Source organism: Tenrec ecaudatus, chromosome 2, assembly GCF_050624435.1.
Source record: "Tenrec ecaudatus isolate mTenEca1 chromosome 2, mTenEca1.hap1, whole genome shotgun sequence".
Classification (NCBI taxonomy): Eukaryota; Metazoa; Chordata; class Mammalia; order Afrosoricida; family Tenrecidae; genus Tenrec; species Tenrec ecaudatus.
The window spans coordinates 117,155,981-117,171,453 of record NC_134531.1 but is presented as its reverse complement, the minus strand read 5'-3'; the positions used below and the strand labels follow the sequence as shown (position 1 = coordinate 117,171,453).

The window sequence follows — 15,473 nt, the reverse complement described above, 5'->3', positions numbered from 1 at the left end:
ACCTACTGTGGTTGTCAAGATGACAGCCAAAACAACCCTCACTGCCATCGAATCAATTCCAGCTCTCAGCGACCTGCCCCTGTGGGTGTCTGAGACTGTCACTCTTTACGAAAATAGAAAGCATCACTTTTTTCCTCAGAGCTGTTGGTTTCACACTGCTAACCTTGCAATTAGCAGCCCAAATGTGTAATAAGCTATAGCACCAGGACTCCTAGTTAGGATTCTAGACCCTGTTTTATCATTTAACTTCTGGGCTTTATCTTCTTCGGAATGGGAATATATTATGTTCATCACATTAAAAAATAGTCACATAGGAAAGACAAGCATAAGAACAATTGTGAAGATGACACAGGACCGGGCGGTGTTTCACTCTATTGTGCACAGGGCTCCTAGGAGTCAGCACCAACTCCTTGACACCAAAACAACAACAGGACTAAGCATAGAGGCCTCTTACATGCTGTAAAGCGACTGCAAAGAGCCGTGGTAGGAAATCACTGTTTTGTCTCTGATTGCTGTAACAATCAAATTGCAAAATTCTTAAGTACCTAGAACAGATCTGGCAGGCATATAGTAAACATTTAACATTAGCAAGCATGGACTTGAAACAATTTAGGTACTAAAATACTATTTCTGAAAATCACAAAATCTAGCTGCATTAGCATTTGTACCAAAGTAAAGTATACTCTATCTAACCACCCGTTTTCATTTTCTAGGATCAAATTTGAATCGCTGTGGTTTTCGAGGCTCTTCATACCTGGGCATTCCATTCAGTCCATCAAAGGTTGGTTGTTTGGGGTTCAGGAATAAGAAGGGGAGATTATCTCATGAGAGTAAAAACTAAGACATTCTATAGGAAGAGATAGATTTTTAAGTTTCAGTGTAGCAAATTTTGTCTGATGGATCTTATGAACTAACCCTTCCCCCCTTAAGAGAAAGCTGTACCTGCCTTATTGGAAGAATTCACAGTATGTATGTAGACATTTTTCTCTTAATCATGACAGGGAAAAACATGCTATGGTGAAGTAAGTTCTTTTCGTGAGCTTTCACCCTGGCTCTTGAGAAATTGTTCCCTTCAACCCTAAAGAGTTACCTTTCACATAGTTTTTTAGCCCAGAGGCTTGTTATGTTTCCTGGTAAACTGTAAACAACATGGTTGTTTTGGATTGTTTCTCTGGCATTGGACTGCAGCATGCTCTGGGTTTGGTGTGCATCCTGGTGGTACAGTGTATTATGCATTTGGCCTACTAACTGAAAGGTCAGAGGTTGGCTTCCAGAAAGATTTACAGCAAACCCTGCAAACCCTACAGGGCAGTTCTACACTTCCCTATAGGATCACCATGAGTAGGACTTTGATGGCAGTGATTTGGTTTTTGTCTTAGGTTGCAGGGATTGTTCAATGTACCAGGGTAGTAAAATGACTGTGAGCTGTACAAATGAAGTTACTGTAGCCCGCTAAGCAAATGAAGAGTCTGTGACCTGCCCAGAGGAGACTAGTCAGTTTGTGGCCCCTGCTGGGAAGAGCTATGCCTTGGAATTGATCAGGGATTGTGTAGGTATTCAGCTCAAACAATGAAAGGTTTTCAGACTGAGAGAAGCAGAGGAGAAAGAGAAAAGCAGAGAGAGAGAGAAGAAGCAAGGAACTTTCCAGAAGCATTCTAACGTGAGTCAAGAACTTATCGTATATACTCGAATATAAGCCAAGGTACCTAATTATTACCTGGGAAACCAGAAAAACTGATTGACTCGAGTATAAGCCTAGGGTGGAAAATGCAGAAGCTGTTGGTGAGTTTCAATAATCAAAACAAATGAAAATGAAATTACTAAAAATTGAGACATCAATGGGGCACTGTATTTAAATATTTACTTTAAATAAAAAACAAAAAGACAACAAGTCATTTATGATTAGTAAACCAGCACAGTAAGTGGAAAATAGGTTCAACAAAAACAATAAGGTATCAACAATGATACCTTACGAGTACTATTCCCTGAGCTCAATCAGCAACCAAGCTAAAATGTAAAGAGTTAAAATCCTTCAAAACTGGATTCCTCCTCATCATCCGTATCCCAATGCAGAGCTTCAGCTGGTGTGAGGTCATCATAGCCGCTGTCCTCACTGAGATCGCTGTCATCATCATCACTGCTGTCATTTTCATACAAAGGGCAGTCTTCACTGCCATCCACAGCATTACTAATACTACATTTCTGGAGGGCACATCGCATCATGTCTTCTGGAAGGTCTTCCCATGCATCTCGAATCCACTTTGCTATTAACTCTATGTCAGGCTTCATGAGATTTCCTCCTTTTGTTAGTCAGGCTTGACCAGATGACATCCATTCATGCCACATCCTTCGCACTGGGTCTTTAAAAAGCTTATTCAAAGATACACGTCATAGGACGGCTCTGATTGGTTAGGTGTGAGTAAACAAACATTCAAAGCCCTGCAGTATCAGCGGGGTTTTGAATGAACAGCTGAGAAATTGCAATCACCTGTGAGGTAACAGGTGTTTGTCCTGTTAGGGGGGGGGTTGGGGGGGAGCGAGATGTTACACATCTTGCTGGGGAACCACTGACCCGTGTATAAGCCGAACCCCAGTTTTTGAGCACATTTTTTGTGCTGAACAACTCGGCATATACACGGTACTTTAACGTTGAACACAGCTAGAGACAGTCATCTTTTTCTTTTGGAGGGACTGGTGGGTTTGAACTGTTGCCCTGTGGTTGTCAGCCCAATCCCTAACCCCCAGTACTGCAGGCCTCCTTATCGTCTAGGAAGGCATCCATTCCTTGGTGCAGTTCATTTGAGTTCCAAATGAGTCCGTTTAGTCTGGGTATGAGCTCCCGAAGCATTGTCACTAAGGGTGGTGGCTGAAAATCTAGAAGATTGTAGGGCCAAGAAAATCTTAGGAGCCAACAGGCATTGTCTTCTACAGTAGTGTTGCATGTTTTATAAAACTTAGGTCTTTTATACTTACTTGCAGTTCTCTTTTCTTGAAACTATCCAATCAAATGGGATTAATCCAACCCATCTGTGATTACTGGATTTCTTCTTTATTTCCCAGTTTTTCCTGAGCAGTTGCTAGTTTTAATAGTCTTCTCTCTGTGAGGGAGAAGGCCTCATGAAACTTTGTGTAAGTAACACCTTATTAGGCACTAAAAATTGGAAACCTTGTTTAATTTCTAGAGAATTTCTCAGTGAGCTTTAGTTTTTTGAGCCTTTGTGTTTTGAAGTGTACGGTTGTGCCTAGTCTTCTGTTCATTGGAGACTCAAAAGAATGATAGGGTTATCTCACTGTTTTAGTTTATATTATATTTTTATGATGATTGTTTTGTGATGTTTCATTTGAATTTTCCCATTATAAAATAATTTTTATTTGTCTTATGAATCTTTTTTGTTCAACTACTATGTGATGAAAAAAAACAAAAAAACAAGCCCACTGCCATTGAGTTTACTCTGACTCATAGTGAATCTTAAGGACATACAGAATTATTCCTTATGGTTTCACAGGCTATCAGTCTTTATTGGAGTGGATGGCCTATTCTTCCTACAAAGTGGCTGGGGGCTTTGAACCATCAACCCACAGGGCCACCAGGGACCTGCTAGGTGTAGCCTAGAATGTATATGATCACATTTATGCTAAAACATGTAAATTGCAGCTTTGGTGTTCTCATTTTATCATAGCTTGACAAATCAATACAGGTAACTGTTTAAGGAAATCAAATGTCACAGTACTTAATGCAGTATTATAATTAATCGATTAATTGATTAACATATTTTTGAATTTAGAATCCTGGTACAGCGCATCCTTATGATAGTGGCCACATAGCAATGACTTACACAGGCCTTTCGTGCTTAGTTATTCTTGGAGATGACTTAAGCCGAGTGAATAAAGAAGCTTGCTTAGCAGGCCTACGAGCCCTTCAGCTCGAAGATGGAAGGTATGGATCATTCTTCATTCCTTTTTCTAATGAAATTTTCTTGGGAATTAAAAATAAAAATATGTATAATACTATATAAGGACTTTAACAGAACATAAAGTCTTATTAGAACTACCTAAACTTTATATTGTTAAGTGTCTGGTAAATAAGAATTCTTACGTGAATGAAAATAAAAGCAATCGGAATGGCAGAAGTCGTTCTCCTTTCTTTTTCTTTTCTTCTTTTACTGAGGGGATAGTGATTGAGTGAATTCAGGTTGAATATTGAATTCACCTTCTGGATAAGGGGCTAGATATTTTGAAATGTAAGCATACATTTAGTCTGAACTTTTACCCCTTAACTCAGTGCTTTAAGGAGGAAATATAAAAATTGAGTATTAAATTTATTCTATATAGGTAGTTTCAGTGATATTTTCAAAGAATAGAAGAATTGTTAGCAAGGTCGTTATTTAGTAGCGCACGTGCTGTGTCTATCTTAAATGTTTTTCCCGAGAGTGCTAAAATATCAAAGAACACATTCAAGCTAGGAAGGACTAGAGCAATAGCGATGCTGCCTAAGAAAGAGACGTCCCTTCCCTGACAAGCCCTGCGGTACAAGTTTGGTCACAACGTTGTCCTTCGTATGCGGTCTCTTGTTCTTTACCTGAGACTCAGGGGGCAAACTGACATTTGTCGCAGATAGACTGCAGATTCCATCAGCTGCGTAGAGCTGGAGACTCGCCTCGGCCGCTTGGGGCTGATGTTTCATTGTTTCAGTGGTTGGGTCATGGCTCCCCTAGCCCTGTTTCTAAACAAAGGACTTCATACAAGATGCATTTTTCCTCTCTCAAATATTAAATAGGTAAAGATTAAAACAATATAATAAATCAACTAATTATTATCAGTACATACATTTGGGAAGGATTTTCGGTACCAAAACTGGGCTTAGAAATGTCTCGTGCTCCCCTTACCCCAAGTTCCCGCTTTACCTGCTGCTTTTTCTGCCCTCAGTTCTCAAGCCAGGACGCCACAGCTGTCCCTGCTGGGAGCTCTTAGAGCTGCTGCGGGACAGCTGCAAAGGAGTCCGGCACACGCGCCCCAAATCAAAACTGCAGTGTGATGGCTTAGAAATAGCTTTATGTCATTAAAGCTAGAAGGCCTATTCTTTTTTTCATTTTAGACAGTTTTATTGGCATATAATCCACATATTGCATATTTCAATCGTTCAAGCATATCAGGAAGAATTGTACAATCATCACCACAATCAATTTTTAAAACATCTTTTTTTAATCATTTTATTAGGGGCTCTTACAACTCTTATCACAATCCATACATCTATCAGTTGTGTAAAGCACACTTGTACATTCATTGCCCTCATCATTCTCAAAACAGTTGCTCTCCACTTAAGCCCCTGGCATCAGCTCCTCGCTCCCCCCTCCTTAGTGCAAGAAGGCCTATTCTTTACTGAACAATACAATAGTATCAATAGTAAGTTTTTCTCAGAGTAAAGACTCTTCAGTAGGTATTTCTACCACCACCACTCCTGCAAAAAACATTGTACTGTTAATAGATAACCTTTTTGTTCTTGTTTTCAGTTTTTGTGCCGTACTTGAAGGAAGTGAAAATGACATGCGATTTGTGTACTGTGCTTCCTGTATTTGCTATATGCTCAACAACTGGTCAGGCATGGATACGAAAAAAGCCATTGACTATATTAGAAGAAGTATGGTGAGTTGTGTTGAATAGATTCACTCTTAGATTATGATTACTACTGACAAGCGGCAGCAGTGTAGTGCTGCAATCAGCACAAAGGGCCCATTCGACCTCCTCTGGCTGCACAGGGGAGAAGGAGACTCCTGCTTCCCACCAGCCCCAGGCCAATTGCCACAAGGTATGCCTCCACCCTCCTTCCTTCTTTACCCTGTTCTGACTGCTGACTGTCCTTCCCACTGCACTCTGTTTGTTTGATAACTCCCTTTGTGGCCAAAACTGACAGACAGCATTCACGTTAAGGGGTGTATCAGGCAAGTTAGCAGGTTACCCTAAGCTAGGATCAGAATACAGTAAGGAAGCAGTCAGTCATTGGTCCACAGCAATGCCTTCCTCTGCCAGCAGCCAAGTGTCTGGGTCCTCAGCCTCTTAGCCACACGGTCCATTGGCCTCTGGTCTCCAGAGACCAGGAAGCCCACCCGCTGTTCTGCTCACAGTCTCATAGCCTCAGTGCTGCTCCTCTCTCTCATCTCCTGCTCTTCGTGCCTCAGCCTCTGGTACCTCTATCAGTGTCAGCCTCCCAAGTCCACAGAGATCTGGAATGTACTCCCCTGGTGGGTCTTCATCCTTGGAGTCCTGGAATTGCTTTCTGTTCCTATTATTGAGAAAGCTCTTTCTTCTTTAACTGCATTTGCACTGTATTTGAATTTTATTTCCAGCATTAACACTGTTCGCTTCTTTGCTGCACTTTGATCTTTGGTGAGCTATTCTTTTAGTTAAGTAAAATGTTGCCTGGGTATGTCACTGGGTAAACAAAATAACACAGCCTCACATTTTGCCACCTGTACATGAACTGCATAGCAGTAGAAGAGCAAGGCCCAATGACTTAACAGACTTGGACGTAAGTGGCATGTGGGCTCACTCATTATAATGTGCTGTTTTTTTGTAATCATTTGTGGCCTGGAGAACTAGAAACGAGTTATTCATAATCGACTTACTATAACCACTTAAGTTTGAATGCGTTCTATTGCTCACGTTAAATGGGATTTGAACATGTTAGAATTGTTTAAAGTAAGAGCTGTCTGTGTCCTGGCACTTGCAGTGGACTTTTCTTATTTAGACAGTACAGTGATTTTACATCAGTCTAGACCTGACATGAGCTCCCCTTTCTCTTTCTCAAGTGAAAACTCGCTTTTTCACAGATTGTCTTGATTAGATTTTGTAAGCTCTGTGAGGAGATTCCATTTTAGCAGCTAACATTATCCTTGAGTACCCGAAACTATTTTCATAGAATAATGGGTTCCGAGGTGGGCTGCCTACCACAAGGTCGGTGTTTCAAACTCACTGGCTGCTGCGATCGCTGGGACTGTCTACTCCCAGAAAGATTGATGCTCTTGGAAACCCACGGACCGTTCTACTCTTGTCCTGCAGGGTCACTATGAGTCTGAATCGACTGGAGGGCAACATTAATTTTTTAATGTTTGTCATGTTTTATGAATATAATATCTTTAACTTTTTTTGATCTTGAAAGTGAGAGCTGAATGAGTTGTGACATTTTACAAACTAACTGCCATTGAGTTGATTCTGACTCATAGTGACTGTATAGGACTGAGAACTGCCCCTATGGGTTTCCTAGACTGTAACTCTGTGGGACTAGAAAGCCTAATCTTTCTCCCCTAGAGTAGCTGGTGGTTTTGAAGTTGGACCTTGCCATTAGCTGCCCCAGCATGTGACCCACTGCGCCACTAGGACTCCTTGTGGCTTTTTATTGGGTCAAAATTAAATATGTAGGTATCTTGTATAAATAAATAGTTTGTTCTTAGAATGGACCCTATTGTGTGCCATTTATTAAATTGACTTGGTAAGTAAGACAAAATCAGGTATTTAAAATGCCTCGATTTATTTCCTTATTTGTAGTAAGGGAATGCAGTTTCAAAAATATAAAAGAGAAATTATAAATTCCATTAGGAGATAAAGTTAGCATAGCAGAAACTTACTTGTTTTTATTAAATTGTATTAAATTTAAATTTTATTAAATTATTTTTATTATTTCCCTATTAAGATTAAAACTTTTTTTTTCAGTCTTATGACAATGGACTGGCACAGGGAGCTGGACTTGAGTCTCATGGTAAGACCTCTTGAAAATAAATGAATGTGTAGTTTCTTTTGTTCCTTTAAACGGCCTCATGCAACCATTAGTACAAAGAAGTTTGTTTCAACCCATAGTATAGCCAGCTTATATTCTATGCCACGTTTCCTGTTTCCCTCTTGGGCCTACTTGAAGCCTCCTCTGGGTTAATAATTATTTACAGATTATTCCCATTAGAAATTTTTATGTAAGATAGCCTAGTAATCTATCAAAATACTAGTTGCATAAGAACCTTGGGATCATTTTTTAAAAATATGATTAGAAAAAGAATAGGGATTTTTTAGCATAAAACTGAAAAAGCTAAACCAAACATGCAAAATATTAATATGAATTAATAAATTTGTGAAGAAATGAAATGTTTTGTCTTCCTGACTGTGATTATCCTTAGATGTAGTCATGACAGCATGGCTGTAAGCTGCCTTAGTTGTCTAGTGCTGCTACAACAGAAGCACCACACATCGGTAGGTTAACAAACAGAAATGTATTCTCTCGTGGCTCAGGGAATCATGACATCGGGATTCGGAGCACATTTCTCTGTGTTGACTCAGAGCAGCCTCCTGTTAGCATCTGTAGGCCGGCATGCTTTGGAAACCTCCATGTGTCCCGATCTCTTCATCTCCCATAGGTTCCCAGCCCAGGGACTATAATCAGTGAATTCACTCCACTTCCAACTCTTCTTTCTCGGTGGCAGTAAGTCCCTGTCTCCATGCTAGCGACTCTCTTTTTATCTCTTGTAAGATAAAAGGAGTTACAGGCCCAATTCAGGAAAACATGAAAGGTGTTTTGTCTTACTCTCAATGCTTTCACACCTGGATTGGTTTTTGGTCTCAGGTCCATGGGAGGTGATTGCATAACTACCACATTGCATCATTACATACCTGCCAAGCTACTGAGGTTGATGAAGGTGACACTCGTCTTTTCTTTGGAAGGGTGCAATGGAGTTGATATAACCCAGTGACTTACAGTGTCAGTAGCATAGCCTCTTTGCAATTCCTCCCACCACGTCCGAGTAGGGAAATAACAAGTGCTAAATTGATCAGCACATCAGTGGCCTCAGTTCTCTTACCGTTGAATGCTTCCATTCATAAGTAAATAAACTTCAATGTTTCTGTTTTTAAAAAGAAAGCGCCCAAATCAAAGCGGTTCTCTTGGTACACTCCTTCAATCTGCCTTCCCCTTCACAGCAGATTGTGTGTGCTTGGCTGGTGTCGCCATCCTTCCTCCACTGTGAAAACCAGAGCAGAAGGCCGTTAAGTCAGTGAGCCAAGACAGCCCCACTAGCCCCAAGCTCAAAATTTCACACATGCAGTTGTTTTTAAAATGACCTAAACAAGCAGACTTTTAGCCACGTAGAGCCTGCCTGCTTTGTGTATTTCACAGAACTCCATCCAGCACCTGGTAGCATAGGTAGGGTATACCCTAAGGTTACAGAGACCCCACACTGTTGCTGCTCTTCAGAGCTCTCTGACACAAAGATTACTCCTTGTGTTGCTTGAGGCATGTAACCCCCCTTTCTGCCAAGGGCTCCATTATCTCTTACCTTCTGATAGCTCCCTGTGTCTCTCCTATGGAAGAACCCCTGCCACCAGAGATTGTCCCAATAAGCGCACTGTACTTGTCAGCCCCAGTAACTACGTAGTTTATTGTGCCACACTGCCCTCTCGTGGTCCTACCTGTATCCTTGCTTATCCCTAAACTCCCTCAAAGTCACTGCAAGGTCTCAGCTCTGACAAGTTTGATCTGGGCTTGTCACTTAATCTCTCTAAAGGTTCTTCATCTACAGAGTAGAAATATTTATATTTCTTTCCGATTGTTATCAGGATTATAAGATGAATGCATGAGAGGGAATAGTTTCTAAATTATAAAAGGAATCCCAAGAATGTTTTTACAAAAAAACCCTTGACACCTTACCTTTATACATCCCTGGACCTTATGTTATGAGGCATATTCTCCCTCTCCCATTTTAACTCCTTACCTCAACTTAGATATTTGTAGAGTATTTGTCACTAAGGATCGAGAGAAGGTGGTGTTGGGTTTCTTTGAAGTCTACGATAGTTGTTCAGTGCTGCCTCTTCAGTTCAAACTCAGAGTGATCATAGGAACAACGGAAGGGAACAGTGCCTGGGCCATCCTAACTCTGTTCAATCTGAGAGATAATACAAGGGGATTTCAAACAGGTTTTGAAAAAAATGAAATTAAAAGTTACTGGGATTTTTCCATGAACTTTTTAAAAGCCCTTCTGGCCTATATTGTTACCAGTCATTGCCACATGATAAGGAGGAGGGTATACTAAAGACAAAATCTGTAGCTGGAGGTATTCTAAGGAGACAAAAATCTGGTACAATTGTGCTGGATGGTGTTAATAGGCACTCTCACTGGGGACATACCTCTCACTAGTACTTGGGGACTGGGGTAAGTACTGTACTTTCTAAGAAGTTGGAATTATGTTCTCTGGTCATAAAGGACATAAGCTCTATTAGCGAGGAAGCTTTCTGAGTCATACAAGTAGTGAATTTTAGTCAGTATAACTTGAACAGGATTGTGTACAGTAGGATCATCAATAGTTAATGCTCCCGAATCTTGTGTGTACATTTTATTTTTAAATTTGGCTCAGTAAGTCTGAGACCTAAAGCCACAGTTGGGCCTTTCCAATCAGAGTGCCACAGTATACTGGTGTACCTTAGAAGGGTTGAAGGAGCCACTGCCTGGGGTTCAACCCAGCAGACACGGAAGACTGGCTCCTCGTCCGAGAGTACCTCGGCTTGTTCTTTAATTGTCTGTGTAAGTCTTCAACACATTATGACTCAACGTCATGAATGATCTATATTTTAAATCCACTCTTGTTTTTTTTTTTTAACCCAGCAGTGTGGAGTTTTCTTTCTTTCTTTCTTTTAGAAAATACAGCAGGCTTATGGAACATCTTCATGAAACATTTAAGTGTCGATAGCATCGACACTGCCATTCACAGTTCCTTAGTGAAAACAAAGAGAAAGTCCATCTCTCAAAGTCTTTCTTACTTTATAAACTGTGACCTGAATATTGACTTCAAACAGAAATCATTTCTAATGAACTCAAAGAAAAACATCAATAAAAGCAACTGAACAATTTCCACCACTTTGAGCCCGTGGAGCTAATAACATGCATCTGTTTTCCCAAAGAGGTTGCCATGGGCCTGGAAAGTAAAACCATGGAAACAACCATCACTATGGAAACACTCGTCTTTCGGGCGGTACAACTAGCTTTTCCCTGTGCCCCTTTTGCATTTTTCTTTCCTTTTTTATAAACTTACCTCAGCGGACTCATGTACTCCACCTTTTGTGCTTGGCTTACTTTACTTAGCATAATTTCCTCCAGTTCTTCCCATGCGGTGATGTGCTTCACACGTTCACTGCTTTTTAGCGATGCATAGTACCCCATTGTATGTGTGTACCACAGTTTTTTAATCCATTCGTCTGTTGATGGAAATGTGGGTTGTTTCCAACTCCTTGCAATTGTGAACTATGCTGCAATGAACATTGGAGCATAGATGTCTGGCCGTGGTTTGTTTCTTGCCTCTTCTGGGTATATGCCCAGTAGGGGAATTGCTGGGCCGTATGGTAGCTCAATTTCCATCTGTTTGAGAAATCGCCCAATCCATTTCCATAGTGGCTGCACATACCTACAGGTCGACCAGCAGTGGATGGGAGTTCCTGTCTCCCCAGAGCCCCTCCAACACTTGCTGCTTTCTGACTTTTTGATTTGACCTCTCTTTGAGGGTGTTAGGTGGTACCTCATAGTTTTTTCCACTCTTGTTCTTAGCTCTCATTTTCCACTATTAAATGAGGTCTTTAAAGTTAACTTCCTCCTTCCTTAAAACATTATTTTTTGTTTGACCTACTTTCTGAGAAAGTGTTTCAGTCTCTCTCACCATCGTTATTTCTTCTTTTCACTTCTTTCCTCTAGCTAGATCTGTGAAAAATTTCAAGTCCCTCTCCTCTCCAATTTTGTCTGGAGAGGACATAAGTGCCTCAAGACAGTTTGCCCCTGAGTTTGCCTTCCTAAATCTCAGTGATTTTGTATTTGCTGTTTCCTCCACTTAGAATGTTTCCCACCCTCTTTTCCTTCAGGTCTTTGTTCAAACATATTTTTTCAGTGAACTGTTATCTAATCCCACACCCCTTACCCACCTTTCCAACTATTTTCCTTATATTCTTTATAGTTTATAAATTGTCTATTTTATTTATGTTTTTATTATCTGTGCCCCCCATACTATAAACCTCACAAAAACAGAGATAATAGAATCTCTTGTATCCCCGACACCTATAGCATTTTTGACATATATTGAAATAATCAACAGATGGTTCTTCGTCAATCATCTCTGTTGATGGCACACCAAACTATGTTCCCCTGTGTATATGTTACTCATGAGCTCCTACCAACGAAAACAACATGTGCCAGAGAGGAGCCCTGGCAGTGCTCTCGGATTAGCATTAGTAGGCTAACTACCGTGCAGTTCAAATCCACCAGGCACTTCACGTGGAAAGATGAGCCTGTCTGCTCCCTTGAAGATTTGCAAAGCCTTGGAAACCCTGTGTAGGGTTGCAATGAGTCGAAATCAACTTGATGGCAATGAGTAAACGCATGTGATGAGTTAAGAGTCAAGTCAATGGCAATGGGTTTGGGTAGATGCCACTTAGCATGCAGTCAGATTTCATCCTCACCCCGACCTTCTGAGGGTAGGCATCTTTGTACTAGAATTTAATCAATGTAATACTATCCGCTTCTCCCTTCCCACTATTGATACCCAGACCCATCAGCAAAAGAGGAAACACCCAAAATGGATGCTCCTACCCATTTATTTGTCGGGTGGGAGTTACAAAGACTCTGGCTAGAATTGTCATAGCAAGGTAATTGCTGCACCACACACCCCCATGACAAGTTGCAGATCACACAGATGTGGTCCTTAGGGTTTTCATTGGCTTATTAGAGGAACTAGATCTTCAGGCCTTTCTTCCTAGTCCATCGTAGCGTAGACACACCACTGACACTGTGGGCTCCTCCTGGACTGCACGGCAGGGAATAGAACCCAGGTCTCTCAGAAAGGAGGGCAACAGTTCTACCACAGAACCACCAAATATTCACATGCTTTAAAGCATAGATGGTTTTGGCTGCTTACCCAAATCTATTTCTGGTTTGGTGATTTGGACAAAAGTAGAGTATTTTTGCTTTTAGGCGTGCCACTTTGCTCTAAAGCAGTGGTTCTCAACCTTCCTCATGCCGCGACCCTTGAATACAGTTCCTCATGTTGTGGTGACCCCCAACCATGAAATTATTTTCGTTGCTACTTCATCTCTGTAATTTGGCGACCCCTGTGAATCCGGCGACCCCTGTGAAAGGGTCATTTGACCCCCAAAGGGGTCACAACCCACAGGTTGACAACCACTGCTCTAAAGAGTCCTCAGTAGTAGTTTAGAGAATAGCAGTTAAGTTTCCTGTGGAACATAATTGTTTTATGTTGGCATATTTTGTTTTCTTAGCCTTTTGGTGGCCAAAAGTCTAAACCAAGTATTTGTGAGACTAAACTTAGTGTCAGCAGTGTTATCTGGTTCCTTCTATTGGCTGCCAGGTTTCCTTGGCTTGTCACTCTAGTCTTGTCCTTGCCCGAATTGCCTGCTCCTCTTTCTGTAGTCTGATCTTACTCTCTTGTAAGGACATTTGTGATTATCCTGTAATCTGTCCATTTTAACCCCCAGAATTGTAACTTAATCACATCTGAAAAGTCCTTTGACCGTAGAAGGAAACATTCACAGATTCTAGAGCTGAGATCCATAGGTATTCGCCCTAGCATGGTGGCATAGATACATTTCAAGTGGTTGCTGTACATCTATTTCCATGCTGAGATCCATAGGTATTCGCCCTAGCATGGTGGCATAGACACATTTCAAGTGGTCGCTGTACATTTATTTCCATGTTGAGATCCATAGGTATTCGCCCTAGCATGGTGGCATAGACACATTTCAAGTGGTTGCTGTACATTTATTTCCATGTTGAGATCCATAGGTATTCACCCTGGCATGGTGGCATAGACACATTACAAGTGGTCGCTGTGCATTTATTTCCATGTTGAGATCCATAGGTATTCGCTCTAGCATGGTGGCATAGATGCATTTCAAGTGGTTGCTGTGCATTTATTTCCATGCTGAGATCCATAGGTATTCGCTCTAGCATGGTGGCATAGACACATTTCAAGTGGTTGCTGTGCATTTATTTCCATGCTGAGATCCATAGGTATTCGCCCTATCATGGTGGCATAGACACATTTCAAGTGGTCGCTGTACATTTATTTCCATGCTGAGATCCATAGGTATTCGCCCTAGCATGGTGGCATAGACACATTTCAAGTGGTCGCTGTACATTTATTTCCATGCTGAGATCCATAGGTATTCGCCCTATCATGGTGGCATAGACACATTTCAAGTGGTCGCTGTACATTTATTTCCATGTTGAGATCCATAGGTATTCGCCCTAGCATGGTGGCATAGACACATTTCAAGTGGTCGCTGTACATTTATTTCCATGCTGAGATCCATAGGTATTCGCCCTATCATGGTGGCATAGACACATTTCAAGTGGTCGCTGTACATTTATTTCCATGTTGAGATCCATAGGTATTCGCCCTAGCATGGTGGCATAGACACATTTCAAGTGGTTGCTGTACATTTATTTCCATGTTGAGATCCATAGGTATTCGCCCTAGCATGGTGGCATAGACACATTTCAAGTGGTCGCTGTACATTTATTTCCATGTTGAGATCCATAGGTATTCGCCCTAGCATGGTGGCATAGACACATTTCAAGTGGTTGCTGTACATTTATTTCCATGTTGAGATCCATAGGTATTCACCCTAGCATGGTGGCATAGACACATTTCAAGTGGTCGCTGTACATTTATTTCCATGTTGAGATCCATAGGTATTCGCCCTAGCATGGTGGCATAGACACATTTCAAGTGGTTGCTGTACATTTATTTCCATGTTGAGATCCATAGGTATTCACCCTGGCATGGTGGCATAGACACATTTCAAGTGGTTGCTGTGCATTTATTTCCATGTTGAGATCCATAGGTATTCGCCCTAGCATGGTGGCATAGACACATTTCAAGTGGTCGCTGTACATTTATTTCCATGTTGAGATCCATAGGTATTCGCCCTAGCATGGTGGCATAGACACATTTCAAGTGGTCGCTGTACATTTATTTCCATGTTGAGATCCATAGGTATTCGCCCTAGCATGGTGGCATAGACACATTTCAAGTGGTCGCTGTACATTTATTTCCATGTTGAGATCCATAGGTATTCGCCCTAGCATGGTGGCATAGACACATTTCAAGTGGTCGCTGTGCATTTATTTCCATGTTGAGATCCATAGGTATTCGCCCTGGCATGGTGGCATAGACACATTTCAAGTGGTCGCTGTGCATTTATTTCCATGTTGAGATCCATAGGTATTCGCCCTAGCATGGTGGCATAGACACATTTCAAGTGGTCGCTGTACATTTATTTCCATGTTGAGATCCATAGGTATTCGCCCTAGCATGGTGGCATAGACACATTTCAAGTGGTCGCTGTACATTTATTTCCATGTTGAGATCCATAGGTATTCGCCCTAGCATGGTGGCATAGACACATTTCAAGTGGTCGCTGTACATTTATTTCCATGT

The 15,473-nt window shown here is 41.3% G+C and overlaps 1 protein-coding gene across 2 annotated transcripts in view; it reads left to right on the top strand.

Moving 5' to 3' along the window:
• PGGT1B (protein geranylgeranyltransferase type I subunit beta) overlaps positions 1–15,473 on the top strand; it is a 62,534-nt gene that overhangs the window by 29,981 nt on the left and 17,080 nt on the right. For both annotated transcript variants that reach the window (XM_075541405.1, XM_075541406.1), the window contains exons 3-6: positions 714–781; positions 3,786–3,937; positions 5,511–5,643; positions 7,708–7,753. In XM_075541405.1, coding sequence (XP_075397520.1) covers positions 714–781; positions 3,786–3,937; positions 5,511–5,643; positions 7,708–7,753 — 399 coding nt within the window. The remainder of the gene's footprint in view (positions 1–713; positions 782–3,785; positions 3,938–5,510; positions 5,644–7,707; positions 7,754–15,473) is intronic.